General features: G+C 52.3%; 1 protein-coding gene across 3 annotated transcripts in view; it reads left to right on the top strand.

The window, feature by feature from the left end:
• The window catches only part of MYT1 (myelin transcription factor 1), a 62,807-nt gene extending 47,402 nt beyond the window's left edge, over window positions 1–15,405 (top strand). For 2 of the 3 annotated variants that reach the window (XM_043883686.1, XM_043883685.1), the window contains exons 15-23: window positions 778–840; window positions 955–1,023; window positions 5,180–5,242; window positions 5,518–5,601; window positions 9,074–9,295; window positions 10,341–10,432; window positions 10,990–11,093; window positions 13,096–13,239; window positions 13,553–15,405. In XM_043883686.1, coding sequence (XP_043739621.1) covers window positions 778–840; window positions 955–1,023; window positions 5,180–5,242; window positions 5,518–5,601; window positions 9,074–9,295; window positions 10,341–10,432; window positions 10,990–11,093; window positions 13,096–13,239; window positions 13,553–13,693 — 982 coding nt within the window. In that variant the 3' untranslated portion in view covers window positions 13,694–15,405. The remainder of the gene's footprint in view (window positions 1–777; window positions 841–954; window positions 1,024–5,179; window positions 5,243–5,517; window positions 5,602–9,073; window positions 9,296–10,340; window positions 10,433–10,989; window positions 11,094–13,095; window positions 13,240–13,552) is intronic. The other variant, XM_043883687.1, reaches the window with a different exon arrangement.
• The last annotated feature ends 12,387 nt before the right edge of the window (window positions 15,406–27,792 follow it).

Here is a 27,792-nt window from a genome sequence, read left to right as displayed (position 1 = left end):
GACTGAGCCACCTCTACTAGGACCTTCCTGGGCCAGACAGCAGGGCAGGTTCCCCTCACCCCTGTACCATGCTGGACTCTAACCTGCTCCTTCAGGGTGATAAAGAGTGAGGATGAGCCTTCATCTGGCCCACAGAGCAGACAAGGGCTGAGGGGAGTGGACGCCTCCTGAGGCCCCACTGTGTGCCAGTCCTCGCGTGCTCTGCCTTAGACTCGGTGCCCTCAGCCCTGGCAGCCAGAGCTAGTTTAACCAGATGCCACTGGAGAGGGGCCAGCTGCTGGCTAACTGCCACTGAGCACCACCTCCCCCAGGGGACGGTGAGAGGCCTGACACCTGCTCCGCCAGTGATCCAGTCCTCACCTCTGCTCAGAGTTTGTCCCTGGGATTCCTCTTCGTGCCCCAACCGCCGCCAGCTTCCCCCTGCCCTGTATCTGGCTCTCCCAGGATGGCTCTGGCTGGGGCCTTGTCCTCGGAGAAGGCCCCGCCACATCAGGAAGGCGCCCCCCGCCTCCCGTCCACAAGCGTGGACACGTGTGCATGCACAGTGCGAGGGCTTCAGAGCATCTCGACTTTAAGTTGAGCTTCACTTTGGTTCCCTTTTCCTTCTTGAGCTGAGTGGCATGGGAGAAACTTGCAGTCGGAGAGGCGGAGGCGTAGGGTCTGCTCCGAGACAGGCAGGGAGCAGGTGCCGCCGCCCTCCCTGATGGACTCAGCCCCGGGGGCGGGTCTGGCAGGGTGCCTCGCTCTCTGATCTGACGCTCTCTTTCCTTTGTCCAGCTGCCCCACCCCTGGCTGTGACGGCAGTGGCCACATCACTGGGAACTATGCCTCCCACCGCAGGTTCGTCCCCCGCTTGGGTCCGCCTGGCCTGGGTGCTGTGTGGTGGGTCTTCTCCCTCTGCTGCTCTGCTCCCCCTCTTTGGCTCATCCCAATATCCCATCTCTTCTCTTTCAGCCTCTCTGGTTGCCCTCTTGCTGACAAGAGCCTCAGAAACCTCATGGCTGCCCATTCTGCTGACCTCAAGTATGTCTGCCCTCCTGGCCTCCCATCTCTGGGGTGGCTTCCTTGCTCTGCTCACTCCTTTCATGAGGCTCCAGCCCAAATCAGCCTTCTCGAGGGCTCCGGCACGAGGCCGGCCCCAGCCAGAGGCGCAGGGCTGTGGGGCAGAGAGGCAGGGCCATGGACGGGCTGATTCTGCTTGGCTGGGATTCTCGCCACTCTGCCTGTCTCTCTCTGCTCTGAGCACTGCTGTCTGCCTGTCCCCTCAGGCCCAGGGCTGCTACGGGGTCCTGTGCTCCCCTCGGCCCTGCCAGCCTCTCTAAGGGCTGAGGGTCGGGAGGGCCAACAGGAGATAGGACCTGCCTCTGGCTCCTGGTGGCCCGGTCCGTTCTCGCCCTCTCCTGAGGACCCCTGATGGGCTGCTGTCTGGGCCTGCTTTCCCCTGCCGTGGAGATCTGGGAGAAGTCCCGGACTGGCCATGGCTTGTACGTCTCGTTGTGGCTCAGAGGGCTGCAGGCTGTGTAGCTCTTGCTAAGTGGACTGGATGCTGGTGACGGCCGAGAAACTCCGTGCTAGTCCCTCCTCCTGCACCCCTTCCAGCTGCTTCTGTCTTGGCCCCCGGTGCCCACCCTCACCCCGCGCCTCACCTCTATGCTCGCCCCTCCTTTTTGCTGTGTCTGCTCTCTGCTTCTGCTCCTCCTGCCCCTGACACCTGGGCAAGGCAGCCCAGTGGCAACCAGCCACTCTGACTGACAGCCTTGTTCAAGCGAGGAGCACGCGCCCAGAGGTTTCCTGGCTCTCAGCGTCCTTCCGGGGCTGGAGTTGGGGATTGTGAAGGCCTTTGATTTCATGCCTTTAGTTGAGCTGTGACATCATGGCTGGTGTGGCCCTGAGCCACATAGTGCTGACCCCGTGCTCCCAGGCTGAACCGAGGTTGTGGAAGGAGGGCCCCTTCTTGGCCCCTCAGGTGGCTGCCTCTCCAGGGGATTTCTCCCACTCTGGGCCTCTGTGTTGGGGGCCCTGCATCCAGGCCAAGTTTCACCGGCTTAGCCCTATCTGGGGCTCTGGTGCCTTTAAGATGAGGAACTACTACTGCCGGAAGCTTCCAGGGACCTGTGCTGACTTGGAACGGGCAGGAAGCTCCAGGTCTGTCTGAGCAGTGGATCCTGCCAGCCTCACTTCTGTGGCTCTGGGGAGCCTGTCTGGTCCTACTAGCCAGGAGAAGCATGTCGTTAACTGTTTTCCCAGTGAGGTCTTCCAGTCCCACAGATGAGGCTGGGCAGAGTTCATGACCAGAAGCATGTTTCCAGGAGTTTTATCAGCTTTGACACTAGCATGTTCTGAGGCAGGCTCACATATGCGCTCGCTGACCCCAAGTGTCCAACTCCAGAAATGCAATGAGACCCTCAGGCCTGTAGGCTTGGAATGCTCTTCCCCACCCTCCTCTTCCCTCTTTCCTTCCTCTCTTCTTCTACTGTCTTTCTCATGATCCTTTCTCTTGTTTTCTTTTCCAATTCAACTTGCTTTTCTAACTGATCTTCCAGTTTGGTTTTCCAACTTGTTTTCCAGCTTGAGGGTGGTGGAATTCTAGAAGTGATTTCATGCCCTTGGTAGCCCTTTTCCTGCAGAGCAGTTGGTCAGGGTTCCTGGAAGTGACACATGGACTTGGCCCTTGGTCTGGGTTCAGAAACGTGCCCAATAGGGAGGGTCAGTGCCTTTCTGAGATGGAGAGCCTGTGAAGAACTGTAACCCAAGCTTGTTTAGAAGTTGGTGACGGAAAGTGTTCCTGTATGAAAAAAATCACTCCCCAACTCCCTCTTTCCCCCGGGGGTCCTCCTGTGGAGGCTACTCCTCACCTGCTTCAGGCCACAGCATGGATGTGGCCTGGCTCCCCCTTGTTCTTCTCTCCTTCCCCTGCCCAGTAGGTGTCTGGCACCTTGATCAGCTTTGTGGCAGTGTTGGGTGAAGGTAACCCATCCACAGAGGGGCAAAAGCACCCATTGCCATGCCTCGCAAATGAGTCTTCTTTGGTGGCCCCCCACCAGCACTTGGGTGCAGTGACAGTCGCAGACGAAGTGTTTTCTGTGTTTTGATCACATTCCAAGGGCATTTATTCTTCCCTTCCAAGTGTCCCATGTGGTCAGGATCTGGGGACTTGAGTGCCTTGGGCCACATGGCCCACTCCATGTGTGGGGCTTATGAGCACAGCCACACATCCTGCTGGACCGTGATGGGGGAGCTCTGCACAGGTTGGGGGACATCCCCTGCCCTGGCCACGGGACATGGATAGCGGCAGGGTGAGGTCTGGCGTGAGCCAAACTGCCTAGTTTCATCCTCTGGCCCAGATAACGCACTCAGAAGAGATGGTGGCCGGTGCTGCCAGTGGCCAGTGCAGACACTTGCTTCTTCAGCCACGTGACATCATCTTCTCTTGGACACGACTCTTAGGGAAAAGCCATGACATCAGGCTGGCAAGGAAGGTGGGGGGTGGAAATCCTACCTTTCTGGAATGAGAGTGCCCCCATGTGCGTGTTCTCACCGAGTCTCTCCCCGACCAAGACCCCCTCCTAGGCACTGCCAGAGGCTGCACCTTGCAAGGGTGTCACTCACAGACAAGCGTCTTGCTCACAGCCACAGAGGCTGGGGGCTGCTGTGAACCTACCACCCTGGCCACTGCCTACAGCGCTAAGCCCTATGTTCTGCAGCTAAGAAGGAACAGGGAGGACTGTCCTTGCAGAGGGTGTCACAGGGCCTGGGCCTCAGTGCAGAGTGCCGTGCAAAGGACTCCCTGGTCCTCACAGTGTAGTTCAGAGGGCCTTCTTGAGCAGCTGGAGCCTGAGAACCTCAGGCCACGTGGAGACGCAGAGTGTCAGAGCAGGAGGTCCCAGCAGCTGGGGTTCATTTGAACAGGTGATGCTTACCTGGATGGAAGTGGTGGGTGATTTCTATTAAAACACAGAAGCCTCCTTGCCCCAGATGTGGGTTGAAATGTGACCTCACATGACTGAGGTGGGGGACATCATAATCTCAATGGAGTCTGAGTCACCCCAAAGCCTGACAGGAGGGAGATTGACCTGTTGACCAACTGCCAGGCCAGGGAAGAATCGATGAGTGGCCCTTGGGGCAGGGATGAGGAAGGCACCTCGAGAAGGTCTGAGGGGCTGGGAAGGAGGCCCCTGGGCATCTAGCCCCTCTGTGTTGCCATGCCAGCCTAATGGGGGTGGCAGTGTTGGCCCGTGGACATCCGGGAGGAGGATGAAGAGGAAGGGCCTTGGGCATGCCAGAGCCTGGGCACAAGGCAGCTTCCACTGATTGACAGGCCAACTTCAATGTCTGTGTCCTGCCCCAGCTGGTGCTCTGCCCCGCCACCGTCTGGGGCCAGTTTTCTGCTGAGGAATGGCCTTGGCTCCACAACTCTCTCTCTGTGTGAGGATGAAGCCAGAAATGGCAGATAAACACCAGGGTCCTGCTGGGTCACACAGGATGGAACTGGGCCCTCATGAGGGACAAGGCATGAGTAGCAGGCCCATCCTGGAGGAGGCATCCCGAGGACCACCTGCAGGGTTGGAAACCAGTGCTCTGATGCCAGCAGAAATCGATCCATGTTTCATCACTGGACGCTCAGGGAAAGATAGCTCAAGCTGGTGTATTAAAGGGGATTTCTACCTTCGACATGATATATTCACCAAACATTTTGGGTGTAGAGAGTCAGACTTTTGCATTCTGTGCCTCCCCAGCTCCCTTTCACTGGTACCAGCCACCTCTCAAAAACCTTGGGTGCTTGCCAAGTGGGGGTGATGCCCCAACATTGCCAGGGCTGGGGGTGGTGTGTCTCAGGTGCTCAGTACAGCTGTCTGTGAGCAGAGGCGGTCCTTCTCCAGCAACCTCAAGGAGGATGAGCCGGTCCTCGGTGCTAGGTTTGCATTCTGAGAGCACACTTAAAGGCCCACAGGTGTTCTGGAGCCTTCTCATCCAGCCTGGTCCATTGCAGGAGGTCAAGTTGGGAGCCCACCATCCTGCAGAGGAATGTGCTCTCCCCTGGCCCTCCTGGTCCCCCCAGAGAGACTGGGTGCCAAGTTCTGAGACCTGGAGGTCATGACTATGTGAGACCTCAGTGGTGGGGCTGTCAAGGGCCGAGTGACTTCAGCGGCTCTGGTCTCAGCCACGCTGTCCTCCACAGGTGCCCCACGCCCGGCTGCGATGGCTCAGGCCACATAACGGGGAACTACGCGTCGCACCGGAGGTGAGCCTGCCCCAGGTGCCCTGGGCGCCGGGCCAGCAGAGTGGGGGTCTCCTTAGGCTGATGAAGTTCCAGGCCCCAAGTGACACATTAGTGCCACTGCACCCCAGCCTGTTTCTTCCCTCGAGTCTGAATTGTCGATATTCTGGCCAGAGCTGGGGGCCACTTCCTGGACGTGGCCTTGCTGCCCACAGAGCCTGAGGGGTGGAGGGAGGCAGGTGGGTTGAGAAGTTGCTGTCCTTAAACCACTGTGGCATTTTTTCCTCTTGTGAAACCAGCTTGTCAGGCTGCCCTCGTGCCAAGAAAAGCGGAGCCAAGGCTGCACCTGCGAAGGACGACAAGGAAGACCCTGAGCTGATGAAGTGAGTGGGGGGTCCTGCTGGCCGCCTGGCTGCCGTGCAGACTTGGGGTTTCCCTGTATTTTATAATTTTAAAAGCTCCTTCTAGACTCTATTTGCTTTGATACAGCTGTGACAATGCCCATTTTACAGACGTGCTCAGGCCATGCATAGGGACACCCTTGCAGGTGGGAGCCAAGTGCATTATGTGGAGGACACCTGCAGGCATGGGCTCCTGTCTGGACTTCTCAGGTCTGTGGTGTTTGACGGGCCAAGAGAGGCAGAGTGCCCTGCCGCCTGTGCACCCAGGGCATCTGGGCCTGGGCCTCAGGGCGTGGGCCACCCTGGGCATTCACAGGCACTACAGCCTGCATGGCTTCTGGTCTGGTGGGAGGGGTCAGTGTAGGAGTCAAGGAGGAGAGGGTGGTTAGAAAGACAGGGAGCCTTTGAATTGTGTGTATCTGTGTGTCTCCATGCCTCTGCAGGGAGCTGATGTGCAGTGAGGGGGTCTGGGAGGGTCACTCCGAACTGGGACTCGCCAGTCCTCTTGGGAGGAGAGAGACACCCTGGGCCTTAAGTGAACAGTGTCCCTGACCTCTACTGACCTTCTCCCTGGGGATTGCTGCCCTGTCATGAACCCTGACCCGGACTCATCTGGTGGGGCTGGTATCACGGCAAACTGTTCCTTCCAGAAGGGACCCTGCCCCTCAAGCTCCCCACTTGCAGGTGCCACAGGTGCAAGCAGGGTGACCCACCACCCAATTTGCCCAGGACTTTCAGAGCTGACATCAGGTAGAGCAGGCAGTGGGTCCCACTGGGGCAGGCGAGGACTGGAGGAGAATGACTCTGGCTGCCTGGTGGGCCAGATACTGGAGTAGTTTGGCTGGGCAGGTCCACGGGAAATAGGTCTGCCATGACAGCTGGCACTCACCTCTGCAGAGGGAGGGGCTTGACCTGGCCAAAGTTGTGCTGGCTTCTCCAGGGAGATCAGCCCAGCTGTGGCCCAAACATCTGCTGGCCACAGAGAACGGGCCAAATTGACCAGTGTTATGCCCTTCAAAGAGGACGGCCCCACCAGCTGTTTGCTGTAATAAGGCAGTGACTTGTTTATTTAATTTATACAGTAAAACTGTAATGAATACTAAATCAAAAATGCAAAATACTGGTTGTTGATATTGTGAATGCTGCCTACCAAATGAGAGGGTGGATAAAGAATATTTTTTTCTTCCAAGAATCTAGGAATTTGCCTGTGATCATATAAACGCATTGCTGTTATGGATTTAGCAGGGATCCTGCTGGTGTGATAAGTGAATTGTGCTGCATTTGCAAACGATTAAAATCAAGATCAGCATTTTTCACATTAACTGGGAAAAATGGTTTTCCTCTTCCTGATGTGCTGTCAACTTTGCTTTTAAAAAAAACTCGAGAATTTGCAGCCAAGTGGAGAATGTGACTTCTAGAAATAGTTCAGCATTTATAGGATGGATGAAGTTTCTAATGGCTCCATGGCAAGGGGAAGAGGCCACCCATGTAGCGCCTCTGTTTTATAGGACCTCCTCCCTAGCCATAAACTTTACCCATATTTATAATTGATGAGCGTCTTTACACAAGTGCAGACAGCAGCAGAAACTTTAATCAGTGCTCCAGTTCCTACTGCTTGAAGTGACGTGGCTGGCAGGCACTGGCTGTGATGTGTAAGGGCTGGTGGAGGCAGGATCCCTTTTATGATATCTTGTGTCTGCAGCTTTTGAGATTAAGTCGGGTCAGTGCTTTGTGGTAAATCCCTTTGGCCACAAGTAGATAACTGACCGTGAAAGTCTATGGAGGTTCCGATGTGGAGGTTGGGAGCTGCATGTCCATCACCGTGGAGAGACCGCACTGTCCCCGGCTGTGCTGGCACTTGACCAAAAAGCTGTGCCTCTGACCGGGGGTCCCCTGGGTGTGCTACACGACTTAACGAGAGGTCACCTGACACTGAAGATTTGGACCCAGGGTGTGGAGGGAGAGACAAGCAGTGTTACTGCAGCGTGTCATGATTACACTTTCTGGGGGCGCCTGCAGCCCCTCCTGAGGTGAAGGCTAGGGTTCTGCAAAGACAGTGGGAAAGCAGAGCCTAGGTTCACCTGTGTGGTGACTTGAAGAGGCTCCTGTCACTTTTTGATCCTGCGACATCAGCCTCACAGGCACCTCAGAGGGGCCCAGCCCAGGAGTTCTCTAGAACCCCACAGTTGGGACGTGTCCAAGTGTGGGGGGTGGACATAAACTGGAACCTCCCCAAGCCCCCCGCAGGGTCCCTGATAGTGACTCTGTTCTGGACTGGGGCTACGGTGGCCTTGGACTGGTTCAGTGGACAGCCCTCATGTCTGGGCCCACGTGGCTGGGCTAGATAAGAAAGAAGAGCGAAGAGAGGGGACAGATGAGGATGGTCCCAGCTGAGGAGGCCACTTCTGAGACTGAAAGGTTGCTGCTGCAAGCCGTGAATGACGCCGGGATTCGTGGCTTCCAGAGGAGAGGAATTCGATCGGCGCCCAGAGATGAGGCTTGATCACTCGGAGTTTTTGTGTAACAAAGTTTTACTTAAGTATAAAATGGATAGAGAAAGCGGCTGACACAGACATCAAAGGGAACAGAAAGAGTGCCCCCTTGCTAGTTTTTAGCAAGGTGTTTTATACCTTTTGGCAAGCTGCTAATCAGATAAAAGAAATGCCTCAAGATTGAGAGTTGCACCAGGCCCCTCTCCCACAACGTGCATTTTGAGATAGAATGACACAAAGGGAGTCATCCCTGGCCATAGAACAATTGACATGAATCTTGAAGAAAGACAGATTTCCAAGCAAAGACATAATTTCATTAACACAGCTTAAAACATATCCATAAGAAAAACGCATTGGTTAGCTCAAGGTTTGAGATAAAGTTCAGTTCAGGTGGAACCAGGTGTTGCGGTGACAACACAGGATTAGAAGAGAAAAATAAAACCGTCTGCCACTTGAAGTTTATTTCCTCCTGCTACTTGGGGACCTCTAGCCTTCCTACCCAGGCTGTTAACCCTCTCAAGATGAGGGCAGAGTGTGGGGGCCGCCAGGCAGCGCACCACCCCCAGCCTTGCCATCTCTGGGGGCTTCCTGCCTCTGACTTGTCTGTATCCCAGGGACCTCTCTGTGAACTGGGTCCTCTGTGCCTTTTGGGTCTGCGGCTGTAGAAAGCGTTGACAAATGGTTAGTGCTCAGAGCAAGCTCCCAGCAAGTGGTCTCTGGGGTGATACAGAAGTGGTGCTGGCAGCAAGGTCCAGGTGTGGACCAGGAGGCCACCAAGAGTCAGCTCCAGGCCCCTGGATCCCTGCTGCTGAGGGACAGGGAGAGAAGGTGGCTGCTGACCCCCAAGCAACACAGGGGATGTAGGGGACCCCAGCACGTCTCAGGGTGTGACTTGGCGGGCTCTCTGGGCTCCTCCTCCAGCTCCAGCACCCAGTGTTCACCTCTGACCTCTCTGCGCCCAGGTGCCCGGTTCCAGGCTGTGTGGGGCTTGGTCACATCAGCGGCAAATACGCCTCTCACAGAAGCGCGTCCGGCTGCCCGCTGGCAGCTCGGAGGCAGAAGGAGGGTTCCCTCAATGGCTCGTCTTTTTCCTGGAAGTCCCTGAAGAATGAGGGGCCCGCCTGCCCCACCCCGGGCTGCGACGGCTCCGGTCACGCCAATGGGAGCTTCCTCACCCACCGCAGGTGATTGTCCCCACCCCCACCCTTCTGTCACCCAGGAGAGACCCCAGCTGTGGGACTATGGCAAGGCTCCCAGGGATTGTGCCAGGCCAGGGTGCAGGTGAGAACAGCAGTTTCTTGAGGAAAAAGACCCAAATTGATAGCCACCTGAGGGAAGCCATGGAAACCTGCTGGGACCACGTGATGGCCTGTGTGATGTGTCACCCAGGTGTCTACTGTCCTAAGACCCCTTTATACATCCCATGGAGTCCCTCTGGCAAGAGACAGCAGAGCCCTCCTGTGTCTAGAACACACTTTCTTAAAGCAGGCTGAGGCTTTTCCTGAAAAGCATTGTCACAGCTCACGCCCTGTCCCTCCTACTGGGGTTTCTTCTCTGAACTTGGGGCCCAGGTCCTTCCTTGCTCTACAAGGGACCCCTCCATGCCTGGGCAGTGGGCCCAGGCAGCACTGGCCAGCTCCGACCTGCCCTGATGCTGCCCCTGGCGCTGAGGGTCTTGCCCCAGCAACCCTCTTCTTCCTCTCTGTGCTGGGAAGCCACACCAGTCACTGCTTGGTCCTATCAGAAACCTTTTTCCTGTGTTATTTTTTTGTCCTCATCTCTCCACCTTTAAGATTAATTAGCTCATTCATTCCACAAGCCATTGCTGAAAGCAGTCTCTGGAGAACAAGATGACAACCAGCCCTCCTGGAGCTGAGTGGTCAGGGCAGGTTGCAGAGACAGACTTCAACAAATATGTTATTAGTTTGGCAAAGGACACTGTGGGGAAGATAGAGCAGGCAGGGGTGAGGAGGTCTTTTCTGAGAGGTGGTGCTTGTCCCGAGCCTCTGGGGACAAACCTTCAGGGCGGGGGTCTGAGCTGGGAATGGCCTGTGCTGTTGGAGGAGGAAGCTGGGGGCCTGGAGCCAGGACTGGGACACCAGGGATGAGTGACAACGCTCCAGAAAGGATAGTCCTCCAACAGCCCAGCTCTCACTGGGACTTGTGACCTTAGACTGGCCTGTGAGGCATGACCTTGAATTGGTCTTTATGCATGACCTTTGCTTCCAGCTTGTCTGGCTGTCCCAGAGCGACCTTTGCAGGAAAGAAGGGAAAGCTCTCAGGGGATGAGGTTCTTGGCACGAAATTCAAGACGAGTGATGGTGAGGCTGCCCCCTGCACTCCTTGCATGTGGTCTTGGGACCTGAGTGGGCGGGTGGTTTAGGCAAGAGATGGGTCGGGAGGCAAAGCCCCTCCTGGAGTGAGTCGTGGTGGAGATAGAGCTCTTGAGCGGAGCTGCCAGGGCCCCTCACCTTGGCTCAGAACCTCTGGCTGCCCTGTGCCCAGCATGGCCATCATAGCTCTAGCCTGGGGCTTAGTAAGCCCTCCTGGCAGCACCAGAAGCCATGTGCTTGGGGAGTATGGACCTGTGTTCTCAGGATTCATGAGAGGGAAGCGGAGGAAACCAGCACCATCTGGAAAAGCTTCCATTTTTATCTTAGCAATTAACACTTGCCCAGGAGGTATCTGTTTTCCCACCAAGACCAGGGCCTGGAGGCACACAGCTGACACGCAGCCACTTTCCCAGTCTGAGATGTGGGCCACGAGCCACTGGGGCTTCTACTCTGAAAGGGCTCCCCAGGCCTATCTAGAAAGCAGGCCTTGACTGACCCCCTCCCCACCTTGTGAGAGCCACAACTGAGCTTTCTCTCTGGGGTAGTGCTGGACAACGACGAGGAGATCAAGCAGCTGAACCAGGAGATTCGAGACCTGAACGAGTCCAACTCTGAGATGGAGGCCGCCATGCTGCAGCTGCAGTCCCAGGTGGGTGGAGCCGCCCTGCCTTGCCCCCACCTGCCCTCAAACCCAGGATGTCCTTCCCATCCTCCCTCTTCTCTTCTGGGTTGGGGAGTGCCCAGCCCCTCATCAAGGTTCTGCTCAGCATGTGCTCCGCCCATCAGAAGCCCTGAGGTGCTGGTAGCCACCATCCTGTTGGTTAGTAGGAGCAGAACCACAACGTGGGTCATTAGAACCTGACTGGAGCTGGGTTCCAGCCCAGCACGGCCATACACCAGCTCAGTGACCTGGTGGACCTCTCATTCCGAGTGTGCCTTGACGTCCTCCCAGGCAGATGAGGATAATATGAGAATCTGCCTGATTCGGTTGTCATGAGACGAATGCATTTCTATAAGGAAAGCAATTTGCATAGGATCTGACCCAGAAGAACTGCTGTGCTGAGGGACAGGGTTACAGATCGCCTTGCATCTGTGTCCTATCCTTGAGTTTCCCAAAATGAACACTCAAATAAAAAAAAAAAATAAATAAAATAAAAAATAAAAAAAACCCACCAAACCAAAAAACAGTGAAATTCTTATTTTGAAAAGAACATGCCCTTCCTTGACTGCTGAGTGGGGGCCGGAGCAGAGATAAGGGCACAGAGGAGCAGCTGCGCACGGCCATGTCCCCAGGGACAAGGAGGTGACCTGGCCCTATGGGGTTGGAGGGTGGAGGGGACCGGGGAAGTGTGAGATGCTGGAGTCCATGTGTCTTCTGTGGCCCCTCCTTTCTCTGGCAGACGGGCTTTCATGCCGACCTCCTCTTACCCAGAAGCCGGTGTAAAAATAGCACCAGCTGATGAGGATCAGCAGGGATTTCTGTCCTGCCGCGCAGCGTCTCCCCAGTTCAGAGGCAGTGGAAGTGGAGAGGGGGTACAGGGGCTGTCTCTGGGCACCGAGACGCCCTTCTGGGTGGCTTTCCCCACATTCTTCCCTGCCGTTTTCCTTCTCGAAGTCCAAGGCACCTCCCAGTGTCAGCACCCTTGGAAAGCACCTCTGGTTTCTCTTTATTGGCCAGCACCCACCTACTTATAGAGAGATTATTCACTAGTGTCCTTTTGGAAGGACTCAGAGTCCCCTTTCCCCTCCAGGGAGTTTTGCGTTGTGTGCCCTGCTGGAGAGCTCGGGCAGGGAAAGCAGGCTCAGGACCTCTGCTCAAACCTTTTAAACCCAAAGGCTTGTCACTGGGTAAGGAGGACATGATGCTCCTCCCCAGCCCCTCCTAAAAGGGCTTAGCGATGGCCTGAGGTGCCATCCACGCTGATGAGCTTGCCTCTGCCCAGAGTGAGGCTGGGTGCTGCCCTCCCAAGCATGTCTGCTCCAGGCCAGGCCCCGGGGTGGCCTTCTTGCCCACCTTGCCCACGGGGCTCTGACACTCTGGGACTCATGTGGTGCCTGCAGCACCCAGAGCAGGTAAGACTGCCCACGGCCATCAGCCCGGTGGAGTTGTCCTCTGTCCTCTGCTGTTCCATGTGGAAGCCTTGGAGCCCCGGGAGAACTTTCAGACTCCCTCCTGACGCCCTGTTGGGTCCAGAGAAGACATGTTTGTGCTGGAAATCCCAGGATGGTCTTTGGTGTGCTGGTGCAGTCAGCCGAGAGTGGCAGTGGTCTGCTCTGCTGCCTTCATAGTTTTGATGAGGCACCTGGCTGGTCTTTCTGGTGGGAGATGTTCCACAATGTGGGAACAGTGTTTCCACCACAGAGGAAGAGCAGGAAGCCAGTGGTGGGCTGGGATGTGAGCCCAGTGCCTCCTTCTGTGCTCCTCTCCACCCCACAGGGCAGCTGGGCTCAGAAACCCATGGCCCCCCAGCCCCTAGCTCAGTCACTGTGTCCCCCCCTCCACCCAGGGACCAGGGTGCTGCCAACCCTCGCTGTGGCAGGGCTCCTGCCTCTTTGCCCTCTCCCGGAGGGACGTGAGATGGCCCAGTGGGCATGCCTGGCCTGCTCCCAGGAGAACACTCCAGGCGGCAGCTCCCGTCTCTGTCTGGCAGATCTCGTCCATGGAGAAAAGCCTGAAGAACATCGAGGAGGAGAACAAGCTCATCGAGGAGCAGAACGAAGCCCTGTTTCTGGAGCTGTCGGGCCTGAGCCAGGCCCTCATCCAAAGTCTTGCCAACATCCGCCTTCCGCACATGGTAAGCAGTTAGCAGCCCTGGGCCTCCCTAGCTGAGCTGGCACCTGTGTCCTGGGGCTTCGGGGAGGGCAGGCACCCCTCTGCCTCTGGGAGGGCCCCACCCTGGGCAGATTGCTGCCCACGGCAGCTGTCACGTCCTGGGCAGCCTGTGCCGTGGTGGTCTCAGCCCGAGTGCTGCCTGTGGTGGGTCTGTGCGCTCATCTCTGGCGGCGTGGGCTTCCTGGGTCTGAGGCTCCCCCATCCACTCGCATTGCTTCTGGAAACCCTGGGGCCCCTGCATGGATGGGCCTCGCTAAACCAGTTGTGTTCTCCAGGAGCCGATATGTGAGCAGAATTTTGACGCCTATGTCAGCACCCTCACCGACATGTACTCCAACCAGGAGTGCTACCAGAACCCCGAGAACAAGGACCTCCTCGAGAGCATCAAGCAGGCCGTGAGGGGCATCCAGGTCTAGGCCTCCTTGTGTGAGGAGCCACCATGCTGACTCGGGGCACCCAGGGCACCCCGACTCGCCTCTGTCTTTTACCTCCCTAGCCCTGCCCTCCCAGTGGAGATTCCCACTCACAGTGACTTCTCGTTGGCAGCCCAGGGTGGCCTCGGCGAGGGGGTGGGAGTGTTTAGCCAGAGGAGTGCCTGGAAATCCTCGTCTCCCTCGATGTGACGCACGCGCCAGGCCAGAGGCCTTGACCTCTCAATGTGAGTGCGGGGCGTGAAGTATTACAAAGTGATTTATTTTTGCTTCTGAAAGCTCGAAGTCTCCAATGGAAACTCACGGACAAGGTTCTCAGGGAAGTTTTGGAGCTGCAACCACAGTATTCCTTTGTCTGTCAAGGCCGAGAGGGCAGCCTGGCCGGGCGGGTGGTGCGTGTGACGAGTCAGCCTGGAGTGGCCAGTGTGCCCACGCGGTGAGGCCGCTGTGACAAGTGTGTTTCCTGTTGTCCTTTGATTCACTTTTATGTTAAGCGTGGAAGAGAGCAGCGTTCCAGAGGGTAGGTTAGGAACAGGCCTGGAGGAAGCTGGCCCGGGACCCCCTGAAGACAGCGCTGGCTCCACAGGGAAGCACCTCTGGTGGAGCCTGCAGACCCTGTGCTTGAGGTCAGGCTCCCTCAAGGCTGCAGCCTTTAGACCCAGGTCGGGGTCAAGGTCAGGGCCTCTGGCTGTCTGTGTGCCCACCTGGCTTGTGACCCACCACTGCCCATCACCGGGTCGTGGCTGAGCTTTACTGAGGTGGGGGAAGTGACAGCAAGGTCAGGGGATAAATTCCTGACTGGAGACCACCAAGGTATCACTTCTTTTTAGATCCATTCGAGATTCAAAAGAAGATAAATTTTGGATTTAATGTGTTAAAAACACAATGTTCCTAACATGTAAATAGAGTCCAAGCCAACTGTGACTGCGATTCCAAGTTAGTATTTAAAAGTAGAGAAATTGCACTTCCTGGAAGAAATGAGAAAGTAGTTAGTTTAATTATTCTGTAAATTATTTAATTTTGTCAAAATGTAAGTATTTATATTCACAACCTCTTATGTTAATGTTGGCTATTTATTTAACATTTTTATTTATTAATTTTATACTATTTTACCTAGATCCCACACCAGGACATATGAGAGGGAAGTAAATGAAATCAAAGCAAACTTAACTATTTGACTATGAGAAGGGCCACAAAAAATCTTGCTGTAACTTCTAGTTATGATTTTAATGCAACTGAGTTATTTTTTATATATTTTGTTATTTATTCTTTTTAATAATGGAGTTTTTAAAAAGTATTTTGTAACTGAGGAATTTTGATAATTTGGGGATGTTTCCCCTTTGGTCCAATGGAAAGAAAGACTTTTTGGTTCTCTTCATCCCTTTGGCTCCTTTTGTTTCAGGCACGGACGACAGCAAATGGCATTCTGTGTTTATTGTTTATTTAAGTGTAGTGCAGCTGTGTGCTCTGGCGTGTCTCTTGTGTTGCGTCTGTGTGCCGGTTCTTGATGGCTGAGTCCTATCGCTGTGAGGGGCGCTGGCTGCAGGCCGCCCTGAGCAGCTCCCGCTCTCGGCTCCTGTCCTCTGACGGCTCTGATACTGTGATCCTCCTTCCTCAGGAAACGCTGACCCCACAGCACAGCACTTCTCAGTGTGTTTGCAGGGTGATTTCCTAATAAAAGTCCACTCTGACTGTGAGTGGGAGCCGTGTCTGTGGTGGGGACGCCGACTCGGTCCCGGGAGCTCAGGGGGTCACCTTCCTGGAGCGAGGGCGGTGGGCGGGTCCTCCGTGTGCACGCGTGGGAGCCACGTTTCCTTTGCGGAACCGCCCTCCCCGGAGGGCTGAGTCAGGGACCGCTCATGTGTGAATCGGGGGTTTCTCTTAGGGTCAGAAGAAGTCTTCCTGCTGGCGTTGTTGGCCTGGGGGGTGTGAAATGAGGGCTGCCCCGGGCCACCTCTCCTGGCTTCAGGAGGAAGCCCTGTGCAGGCGAGAGTTTGGATTTTCCGGAGGGAGGCAGAGTTGAGAGGAGGGGAGAGAAAAGTGGGAGGGGGAGGCAGAGCCAGCTCTCTGGTGGCCTTTTCAGAGCTCCTGCATTCAGCCGTCTGTGAAGGTGGCTATGATGGCAGTGGCTCCTCACTGCTTTACACTTTTGTGTCAGGTGTGGCTCTCCCAGGTGAGACTCAGGTTTGGGGCTTCTAGTCAACATTCACCCTGAACTGTCAACATGCACTGACCTCCCCGGGCATCTAGCTCTTGAGGGCAACCTGGAGCTCCCCAACTGACCTGTGAATAAAGGGAGACTTTTAGGAATTCTGGGCCTTACTTCCAAGCCCTGTCCAAGTTGGACGGTTGAGGGTTTGGAGGGCTCCAGCTGCTGGCTGTGGGGACCATGGAGGGGTTGTGTGAAACCTGTGCAGCCTTGAGGAGGGGCTCCTGGAGGGCACAGAGGATTGGCGGTCCAGGTCCTACCCATCCATGTCAGCACCCATCCATGGCTGCTGGGGTGACAGCATTCTGGGGCCGTGAAAGTTGGCTGCCTGATGGCAGGTGACAAGCAGAGGCCAGGACTGTGGAGGAATGGGCGGATGGCCACGTCCATCCTGCAAGGCCATCCTGCATCGTCCTGCTCCCACCCTCTCCCAGGGCTCCGCCTGCTCCCTGCCAAGCGTTTAGTGGGCTGCTTAGCCTCCTAACTCTGAAATGTTGCACTTCAGGGGACCCATCTCCCTGCCCCCAACCCCGCACCAGTTTAGCCAGAACCTCTCCCCAGCGCCATGGGGCGTGGCCTCAGCACGTACTTCCAAGGCCTCCAGCAACCTGAGAAGCACCGATGCCTGTGGAGGCGACAGTGGGCAGGTGCAGGTGTGCTTGCCACGCTGGTCCCCAGCCGGCTTCATCGCGGGGTCCTTTGCCGGTGGGCTCTGCGAAGCCTGATTGGTCTGAAGACCCAGGAAGACAGCATGACTGGGAACAGGGCCCCGGAGGTCAGCCTCCAGAGCAGGTGAGTGTGCATATGTAGGGGGATCAAGGGGCTGTGGGGGGTGGGGACAGGGCTGGAGCGGGACTCCCTCCACTAGCCACATCTCAGTAAAGACTTCTGTGCGTAGCTGGGGACAGGTGGGCCACGGTGAGAGGGCAGCCAGGGAGAGATCAGTTCCAAACATAGCTCTGGACTGGCCCTGGGCCTGGGCTCCAGCCAGGATGGACTCAATTTTGCCCTTCAGGGCTGCTCTGGCCCACGGCTGGCTGGGTGCACCAAGGGTGTGCACCTGGAACGTGGGTGGCACCCCCTGCTGTGGGATCCCGGAAGAACTCTCAGAGAAGCTGTGTGTGGGATGTGGCTGGTGGGTCGGAGGAAGGGCTTGCTGGAGAGGAAGCACTGAGCATCTTGAGCATGGATGTTGGTGCGTAGGACCCTGATATTGAAGAACTATGGCACAGAGGAGGCTGCTTGGTCCTGTAAGACCTGTAGGTTTTCCCAACTTTGTTTCGGTTGCCAATTCTGGGATGTACTAGGGAGCCTGGTCTCGGGGTTCTGGGTCCTCAGTATCTTTCCTTTGGAAGCTCTTGGCTTCCATCTACCACAATGTCCTGGGCTTCTAAGGGTTTGTCCCCTGTGGGGTCAGCAGACTGACCTTGAATGGGGCTCTGCCTTCACCCACTGGTGTCTGTGCCTGATGCTGTGGGCAGAGGGACCACAGTAGCGCCCCTGGCTTCAAGCAGATGCAGCATCACCATGATGCTAGAAGGTTGTATAGTTCTGGAGTCTGATGATGACATTAGCTATTCACCCCCCAAAAGCTGCTTCCACCTCTTGCTTGGAGGGTCTACCTCCAGGCTGGGGGAGGGTCTTGGTGTCATTGGCATATGCTCAGGACTTATTTTTGGTATGGGGACCTCATCCATAGCCAGGCCTCCTCTCCCAGCCTGCAGCCCCTTCTTTTACACTTTCCAGAGAGTATAACTCAAGACTTTATCTGGAGGGAGGGGAGCATTCCCCAGTGCCAGTCATCTTTGTTACAGGCCCCCTCTTCCTTCTCCAGCATCACCTGAATCTGCCAGTTCCTGGCTTCCTGAGGAGTAGATGGCCTTGGTCCTGAACTTCCCACACTCTGGCTGTAATTCAGCCTTTGGGTCTAGAAGTCATTCACTACACGTTTGTGTGTTTTGGCTTCTAAATCACATTGTTGGCTCCTCTTCCATCTTCCCATTCCTGCCAGTTTATACCTTAAAAGCTGTAAGTTTAGCCAGGTCTTGAGAGGATGCCAAGGTAGATAGGTGAGTCTACCTGCCCTCCTTACCTGGACCCACAGGTGGAGAGCACCTGGCTGTGTGTGGAGGCTGCCTGATTGCAGGAGAGACTTTCTCCTCTTCACCACTGTGCCACTAAGGCTCATGGCTCTGTAGAGGCTGTTACAGCTGTGGGTGTGGAGGGTTCCTAACACGGGGCAATATAGGTCCAAACTTGCCATACAGGTCAGCCAGTGTTATAGACGCTTCCTTTCTCTTTGCTCCTCCTTCGAAACGGTAGATGGCTTCTCTGACAGAACTCCAGTCCCCACGTCAGCCAAGTGCTTGTCAGGTTAAACCACACAGGGGGCCAGGTGACCCATGACTGTAGGCATCCTACCAGTGCTGGCAGCTGGCCCTTGGGAGAGGCCCTGTGGTCTCCTCTGTCCCCCAACCCTCTGCCCCCACTAGCCTCTCCCCTTTCCCTATCCCCTCATGTCAAGGGGGTGTGGGCCACTGAAGTCTGGCCTCTCCCCTCCTGATACGTTTTATGGCTCCCCATCGGTCTCTGGGCCCTCCTCCAACCTGTCCCCTTGCCCCTGCAGAGGTGGCCCTGGGTCACCCCCTGGCCTCTGCCCTCTCTTTCTCACCCTCCCTACAGCAGTGTGCCATGTGCAGAGAATGCCTGCGCTGTTCCCCGAGCCTGCCTTTCCCAGCCTAGCGCTTTCTGGGTCTCCACTTGAATATCCCACCTGTTGCAGGAGGGCTGATCAGGGTGCCCATTGTCAGGCCAGAGTGGGCAGGGGGATGGCTGCACGGGGCAGCAGGAGGGCCCAGGGCCCAGGCTGTGAATTAGGAAGATCCAGCTGTGCCCCTCGACACCTTGGCTAGGGGCAGCTCAAAAGTGGGAGCCACACCTGGCAGAAGCCCCAGGGTTAAGAAATTTCCAGACCTGCTTGGAGCATCAAGCAAGAGACCCTGAGCCTAACCCTCCTGATAGGGGGCTCCAGGGTGAACTCCAGCCTCAACCCCCCGCCTTCTGGTCCCTCCTTCCAGTTGCTGAGGGCCTGAGAGGAAAGCAATCAGTGCTTCTAATTTGTAAATAGCATTGGTTTAAAATGTGAAGGGGGCTTCCCTGGTGGCTCAGATGGTAAAGAATCCACCTGCAATGCGGGAAACCTGGGTTCGATCCCTGGGTTGGGAAGATGCCCCTGGAGGAGGGCATGGCAACCTACTCCAGTATTCTTGCCTGGAGAATCCCCATGGACAGAGGAGCCTACAGTCTATGGGGTCACAAAGAGTCGGACACGACTGAGCAAGAGTGGCCACAGAGAGACAGTGTTTGTCTCCCTTCACCTTGAGCTCATAACAGATTGGGTCTTTTTTCCCAGGATGAGGAGAAGGCTCATTACAGATCAGCATGTCTGTAATGTGGCCTGAGGCACCTGGATGCCCCAGGGCAGTGTGGGAAGAGCCAGGTGGAAGCTGACCTCTGTGTTTTGGACAAAGACGGTGATGTTGCCTCAGGCAGCCCCGCCTGGACATAGGGGGTCTGTGGCTTTATTTCTAGGTTCACACAGTCCATGTCCTCCGAAGGGAGGAGGGCAGACCGGCCACATGTTCTAATCTGCTTTCTGGATCCTCCTGGAGAGGGTCCACCTTCGTTGTAAGCTGGGGATGGTGGTGGCCACCAGGCAGCTCACATCTGCTGTTGGAGTGGGCTCGTGAACAGGAAGGCCCAGAGGCCCCTCCTCTGTTGTTGGGTGAGAATTCACTGTCACTGGAGTGACCATAGGTTTCCCACAGAGTGGCCAGGCTTGTCCATGAGGCGGTCTCCTCCAATGCACATATTTTTGGTCATAAGCAGAGAGGAGTAAGACATGGTCCTTGCCCTGGGACCACATTTTCCAGAACTTTCCTGATCACTCCAGAACCATCTCCACACTATACCCTCCCTGGAAGCCCCTCCACATTCACGTTGTTCCTGGAGGGTACGGTGGCCTCCTGGCCTCATCCCCTGTGCTGACCTTGGGTTGAGGGGAAGGTCTGTCCTGCGTGATTCCCACCAAACTCAGGTCTGAGATCATGACTAGACCTACATACACGTTTCCTTTGTGAAGTGCTGAGTCTTGGGGCCTCTTAGAGTCCAGAACAACTTGAAATTGAGAAATGACATGTGCGTGTGCAGAGGGTTTCTTTACCTGGTCCATGGCCCTCTCCAAATTCTTCAGTGCAGCAAGGACATGTCCCTACTCACAGTCCCCACGTGTCCTGTGATTATGACACTAGGAGCAGTCCAGACCCTGAGCAAGTCAACCCCTCTGTATGGCAGTTTCCTTGTTAGTTCAGGGGGTGTACAAGCTGAGACATGAGTTCACTGCAGTGGGGACCAGGCCATTCTGAAACATTTGGATGCCCCAGCCCTTCTATCTCAGGTCCCTGGGAAGCCAGCTCAGAGGTATCTGTGAGAGAGGGTAATAATGGTGGTGGTCTGCTCCAGGTCTCAAAGCTCACCCCCTGCCCACAGAGTTTTGCCCCAGAGGCCATCCACACTCCTCACTCTTGCTGGAGGTGCCCTGGGGGCAGTGTCCACAAGGCTTATGCACCCCTGGGTAACCAGTGGTGTTGGGGCAGGCGATTCTACTGCCCCCCCCCCACAACACCCTGCCATGTGTTGGAGTTGTGGGTCAGAACTGGAGACCTTCAAACATTGTTCAGTCACTTGAACCCTTTAAATGGAGTGTCACCTGGAGTCTCTGAGCTGCTCTGGCAGAGGGTGAGGGTCAGGACTGGTGCGGTCATGCGGAGCCAAGCACAGACTTCATGTTCAGTGGGTTGGAGGAGGGCCCAGGAAGCATATCTGGACAGGTGCAAGGAACAAGACATGGAGATGAGTTAGGAGTGCAGGGTGAGATCCTCTCATGGGGAGTCCTGGTTTCTGATATGGTTCTGTCATGATTTCTTGTAACATCTTATGAAAAACCCAAACCAACTTTTTACATTACACAGGTGTCAGCTCTCAGGGTGTGAGTCCAGGCCCACCTGTACCTGGGGACCTTGAGCAGGATACTTACGGCCTCTGTGCCTCAGCTTCCTTCTTTATAAATTGGTCCATAGCACATGCTGCTGAAGGGGTGTGGGAGGGAGTGATGGGAGCCCAGACCCCAGGCCACACACCACTTCTGACACTCTGTGAACACCTCTAGCCCACCTCCCCTTCCTGCAACCCCGTCAGCACCAGCCACCATTCCTGGCTCCAAGGTCAGACCCCTGCTGTCTGATCACCGTGGCCAGCTAAGCTCAGGGCTTGCAGGTGCCACCTGGGGCAGTGCTGTGACCACAGGTCACCACCGGGTGACCACAGGTTGAAGGTGCCTGCTGCCGCTGCCCTCCCCTAGTACCAACAGCTGCAGTCAGAGGTTCTGGAGTTTGCTCTCTCCAGACCAGCCTGTGACTCTAAGGCTCTCCCCTCATGCTCTCCCCTCAAGCTTTCCCTCTCATGAGTCACAAAACATACTGGGGGGTGGCTAAGGGGCTGGCTAAGGGGGAGAGGACCCTTGAACCTGGGAACAGCATCCTAAGAAATGGGGGTGTCAGCTTCTTGGGGGGGGTGCTTCCACCCCAGCGGTCCTGCAGACAGGCTTCTGGACCCTGGTCTGGCATCCCTTCTGTGGAAGGACCCGGTTCTAAGGTTCTCCAGAGAAACAGAACCAAGAGGTAATGTTTGTATCAGCTGTGTCTCGTTCTGTAAGCTTACATTTATATCTGGGTATCAAGAGAGATGTGTTTTCAGGAACTGGCTCACAGAGTGTGGGGGTGTAAGTCTGAAATCTGCAGAGCAGGCCAGCAATCTGGAGACCTGGGAAAAGGTGATGTTTGATGGCGAAATCCCTTCTTCTGTGGTCCCAGGAGCAGGGGATGGGGGGTGGGGATGGGAGTGGAGGGGTAGGGAAGGATCTCTGTCTTTGCTCTTAGGGCCCCAGATACATGAATGAGGCCTTCCTACATTTTGACAGATAATTTGCTTTATTCAAAATTAACTGATTTAAATGTTAACCACATTTTAAAAATATCCTCACAATAATACCTAACTTGTATTTGACAAAATATCCGAGCACCATAACTTAGTCAGGTGGACACATAAAAGTAATCATTGCAGACTCCTTTTCTGTGCCCAGACATTTCTAACCTTTTTTATGGTGGTTTAAGATGAGATGTTATTTTTCAGAATCCCTTTCCAGTTATTTTACATATGTGAATACATGTAAGTTCACCAGTATTTTCAGATCAAAATTAAAATGCGGTGACCTTATAGTACAAAGAGCAGAGAAGTTTCGACTCATGTCTAAAACTGTGGTTAATTTCACTACAAATGGCTTAAAAGGAGGAGGATCAAAATTTTTTTTCTCTTCACACAACCTACTTTGGATGCTTTCAGCACACAGTGGCGACGCCTTGTGGTCAGTTTTGCATCTTGTCATCGCTGTGGCCTGAAACCAGGGTGTGGACCCCTTCTGCCTCACTTCTCTGACTGCCAGAGTCAGGAGAGACGGTCCAGGTGTTAACAGCGTTAACTTGGGCTGTGGTCCCCACCTTGACCACCCACCTGCCCCCTGCAGTGAAGTTTGATGCGTCTGTGGGCAGTAAACTCACTTAGAGGCCCAAGATGCCAAGAGTAGGTGAGAGCCCTTCCTTCCTTCACCTGAGGAGATATTGGAAGTGAGGCTGGTGGCTGGGGGGTGAAGAGTGGGAGGCGTGTTTTAGTTACTGTAATCGCAAAAGCAATTCCACCCCACAGTAAAAACAGACAACACCACAGTAAGTAAGAGGTGACATCCTTATCCAGGACTGAGGTGCACTAAGAAAATAACCTTACATATTTACCCCCATAATTATCATTTCTAGAGCTCTTCATTCTTTTGTGTAGATCTGTGTTTCCATCTCTTATTGCTTTCGGTATGAAAAACTAGCTTTATCATTTCACGTGTGGGTCTGCTGCTTCTAGCTTTTGTATTTCTAAAAAAAAAAAAATTATCTCCTTAAAAAAAAAACTAACATACTTCATTTTTGAGAGTAGTTTTAGGTTTACAGAAACATTGAGGGGGTAGTATAGAGACTTCTCATATAATCCTCTCTTTCCTGCAAACAGTTTCCCCCGTTATTAACATCTTGCATTTATGTGGTACATTGTTACAACTGATGTACCAATATTGATACACTATTAAAGTCCACAATTTACATTAAGGTCACTCATGGTGTTGTACATTCTATGAGTTCTGACAATGCACATGCCCTATAGCCACCAGTATAGTATCACACACAATAGCTTCACTGCCCTAAAAACCCTGTGTGCTGTTTATCCGCCTTCCCCCACCCCACAAGGGCTTCCCTTGTGGCTCAGCTGGTAAAGAATCTGCTACAATATGGGAGACCTGGGTTCGATCCCTGGGTTGGGGAGATCGCCTGGAGAAGGGAAAGGCTACCCACTCCAGTATTCTGTCCTGGAGAATTTCAGGGACTGTACAGTCCATGGGGTTGCAAAGAGTCAGATACAACTGAGTGACTTGCACTTTCCCCTCACCCCATCCCTGGAAACCACTGATCTTTTTACTGTTTCTACAGTTTTGCTCTTTCTAAAATGTCATATGATACAGTATGTATGGAACCACACAATCTGTAGCCTTTTAAGACTGGTTTCTTTCATTTCGAAATAAGCATGTAAGGTTTCTCCCTGTCTCTCCATGGCCTGGTAACTCATCTCATTTTAGTGCTGAATAATATTCCACTGTCTCAATGTACCACAGTTGTGTACAAAAACTGGCAATTATGAATAAATTGCTATAAACATTCCTGTGCAGATTTCTGTGTGTACACAAGTTTTCAGCTCCTTTGGGTAAATACCGAAGGAGAAACCGCCGTATCTAATGATGAGACTGGTTTACTTTGTAAGAAACTGCCAAAGTGTATTTCAAAGTGGCTGTACTATTTTGTATTCCTACCAGAGATGAATGAGAGTTCCCAGGACTCCATTCTAATTAGCGTTTGGTGTTGTCAGTGTTTTGGGTTTTGGCCATTGTAACAGGTGTGGAGTATATCTCATTATTTTAATTTGCATTTCCTGATGACATAGGATGTTGAACATCTTTTTGTATGCTTATTTGCCATCTGTATATCTTTTTTTTGCTGAGTTGTCTGTTCAGGTCTTTGGCCCATCTTTTAATTAGGTTGTTTAGTTTTTGTTGCTGTTGAGTTTTAAGAGTTCTTTGTATATTTTGGATATAAGTCCTTTATCAGTTATGTGTTTGGCAAATAGTTCCTGTCTGTGACTTATCCTCTCATTCTCTTAATAGTGTCTTTCACAGAGCAGAAGTTTTGAATTTTAATGAAATCTACTTTATCAGTTTTTTCTTTCATGAATCACGTCATTAATGCTATACATAAATATCATTGCCAAGCTGAAATTCTCCCCGATTTTCTTCCGGAACTTTAAGGTGATGACTGTGAGGTTTGTGTGCAGATCCACTTCTGTGTGTGTTTCAGCTGTTCGAGGACCATTTGTTGAAAAGACTGCCCTTTCTCCATTGAATTGATTTGCTCCTTTGTCAAAGAACAGTTGACTGTGTTTGTATAGGTCTTTTTCTGGGCCCTCTATTCTGTTGTGTGGACCTATTTGTCTATTCTTTAATCAATATCACAACTGTCATCATTACTCATTACTGTAACTTTAAAGTAAGTCTTAAAGTCGATCAGTGTCAGTCCTCTAATTTTATTCTACTCCTTCAATATTGTGTTGGATATCCTTTTTTTTTCCTTACCACATAAACTTTAAATCAGTTTGTTGATATCCACAAAATAGTGTGCTGGGATTTTGATTGGATTGCATTGGATCTACAGATCAACGTGGGAAGAATTGACATTTTAACAACGTTGAGTCTTCCTACCTGTAAATACGGAATCTCTATTCAGTTATTTAGGTTTTCTTTGATTTATTTAATCAGAGTATTATAGTTTTTCTCTTATCCATCTTGTACTTTTTTGGGTAAGATTTATACCTAAGGGTTTTTTTTTGGGGGGGTGCTAATGTAAATGTTATCATGTTTATTATTTCAAATTCCAATTGTCCATTGCTGGTAAATAGGAGAGAGAGATCTTTTTAAAGAAAAGATTTATTCATTTATTTTATTTTTGGCTGTACTGGGTCTTCGTTGCTACTTGTGGGCTTTCTCTAGTTGTGGCAAGCAGGAGATACTCTAGTTTCAGTGTGAAGGTTTCTCATTGTGGTGGCTTCTTTTGTTGCAGAGCACAGGCTCTAGGCGGCTCGTGGGCTTTAGTAGTGGCCGTGCATGGGGCTTAGTAGTTCTGAGGCATGTGGGATCTTCCCAGATCAGGCACTGAACCCACGTCCCCTGCATTGCCAGTTGGATTCTTAACCATTGGGCCACTAGGAACATCCCAAAGACAGATTTTTGTCTATTAAAATTGTATTCTGGAACCTTGCTAATATCATTTATGACTTTAGGAGGTTTTTATTTGCTTATGTTTAATAGCAAATAGTTTGGTGTGCATTCTATGTAGACAATCTTGTCATCTACAAAGACAATTATTTCTTCCTTCCAAATCTGTATTCCTTTTTTCCCCTTTTTCTATCTTATTGGATTTTCTAGAGCTCACAGTACAAGTGGTGAGAACTTTCTTTCCTTACTCCCCATTTTATGGGAAAGTATCTTTTCACCAATAAGTATGATGTTGGCTGTGGTTTCTTGTAGATGTTCTTTATTAAGTTGAGAAAGTTTCCCTATAATTCTAGTTTGCTTAGAGTCTTTATAGTGAATGGGTATTGGATTGGTCAGATGTTTTTCTGTGTCTATTCAGTTCAGTCGCTCAGTCATGTCCGACTCTTTGTGACCCCATGAACTGCAGCACGCCAGTCCTCCCTGTCCATCATCAACTTCTGGAGTCCACCCAAACCCATGTCCATTGAGTCGGTGATGCCATCCATCCATCTTATCCTCTGTCATCCCCTTTTCCTTCTGCCTTCAGTCTTTCCCAGCATCAGGGTCTTTTCAAAAGGTCATCAGGGTCAGCTCTTCGCATCAGGTGGCCAAAGTATTGGAGTTTCAGCTTCAGCATCAGTCCTTCCAGTGAATATTCAGGACTGATTTCCTTTAGGATGGACTGGTTGGATCTCCTTGCAGTCCAAGGGATTCTCAAGAGTCTTCTCCAACACCACAGTTCAAAAGCATCAATTCTACGGCGCTCAGCCTTCTTTATAGTCCAACTCTTACATCCATACATGACCACTGGAAAAGCCATAGCCTTGACTAGATGGACCTTTGTTGACAAAGTAATGTCTCTGCTTTTTAATATGCTATCTAGGTTGGTCATAACTTTCCTTCCAAGGAGTAAGCGTCTTTTAATTTCATGGCTACAGTCACCATTTGCAGTGATTTTGGAGCCCAGAAAAATAAAGTCAGCCACTGTTTCCCCATCTATTTGCCATGAAGTGATTGGACCAGATGCCATGATCTTAGTTTTCTGAATGTTGAGCTTTAAGCCAACTTTTTCTCTCTCCTCTTTCACCTTCATCAAGAGGCTCTTTAGTTCTTCTTCACTTTCTGCCATAAGGATGGTGTCATCTGCATATCTGAGGTTATTGATATTTCTCCCAGCAATCTTGATTCCAGCTTGTGCTTCCTCCAGCCCAGTGTTTCTCATGATGTACTCTGCATATAAGTTAAATAAGCAGGGTGACAATGTACAGCCTTGATGTACTCCTTTTCTTATTTGGAACCAGTCTGTTGTTCCATGTGCAGTTATGTGTCTATTGATATGATCCTAAGACTTTTTCTTCTTTAGCCTATTGATGTAATGGATTACTCTGAAATGTTAAATAGCTTTGCATCCCTGGCATAAACTTTACTTGGTTGTAGTGTGTAATTCATTCTATGCCTATTGGATTAAATTTGTATATATTTGACTTTTGTGTCTATGTTCTTGAGAGATATTAGTTTGTGCTTTCTGTTTCTTGTAATGTCTTTGTGTAGTTTTAGTATTAGGGCAATTCTGCTCTCCTAGAAAGAGTTAGGAAGTGTTACCTAGCTTCTGTTTCCCAGAAGAGATCATATAACTGGTATCATTCCTTCCTTAAATATTTGGTAGGTTTCACCAGTAGACCCATCTGTGCCTGGTACTTTCTGTTTTGAAAGGTTATTAATTATTGATTTAATAGATGTAGGACACTCAGATGATCTATATATCCTTGTATGAGTTCGTTAACTTGTGTCTTAAAAGAAACTGGTTCATTTTTTAATTATCACATTTGTAAGCTAGGGTTGTTCATAATATTATTATCCTTTTCATGTTAATAGGAACCATAGTGATGATCCTTATTTTGTTTCTGATAATTAATAATTTGTATCTTTTTTTCTTGATTAGCCTGGCTAGAGGTTTATCAGTTTTATCAAACTTTTCAGAGACCCACCTGTGATTTCACTCATTTCTTCAATTGATTTGTTTTCAGTTTCATTTATTTCTGCTCTGATTTGTATTATTTCTTTTCTTCTGCTCATTTTGGATTTAATTCACTCTTTGATGTGTCAACCCCAGCCTATTGATGGTAATGATCTCAGCTAGGAATGCCTTAGAACTTTCTGGGTGTGTATTACTATTAGTGAGCCCCAGAGACATCCCCTCTACTCCTGCTACTGGGGCAATTGTGGCTGGACCGCCCCTTGTGGTTCGTATATGATCACTGGATGCACTTCAGTAAAAACCATGAGGGAATTCTGAGAAACAAGATTTATCACTCACAGGTCCTGGAGGGTACATAACAAACCTCAGGGTCACATAGCAAG

This window comes from Cervus elaphus, chromosome 23 (assembly GCF_910594005.1).
Source record: "Cervus elaphus chromosome 23, mCerEla1.1, whole genome shotgun sequence".
NCBI lineage: Eukaryota > Metazoa > Chordata > Mammalia > Artiodactyla > Cervidae > Cervus > Cervus elaphus.
This window is presented reverse-complemented; position numbering and strand designations above follow the sequence as displayed.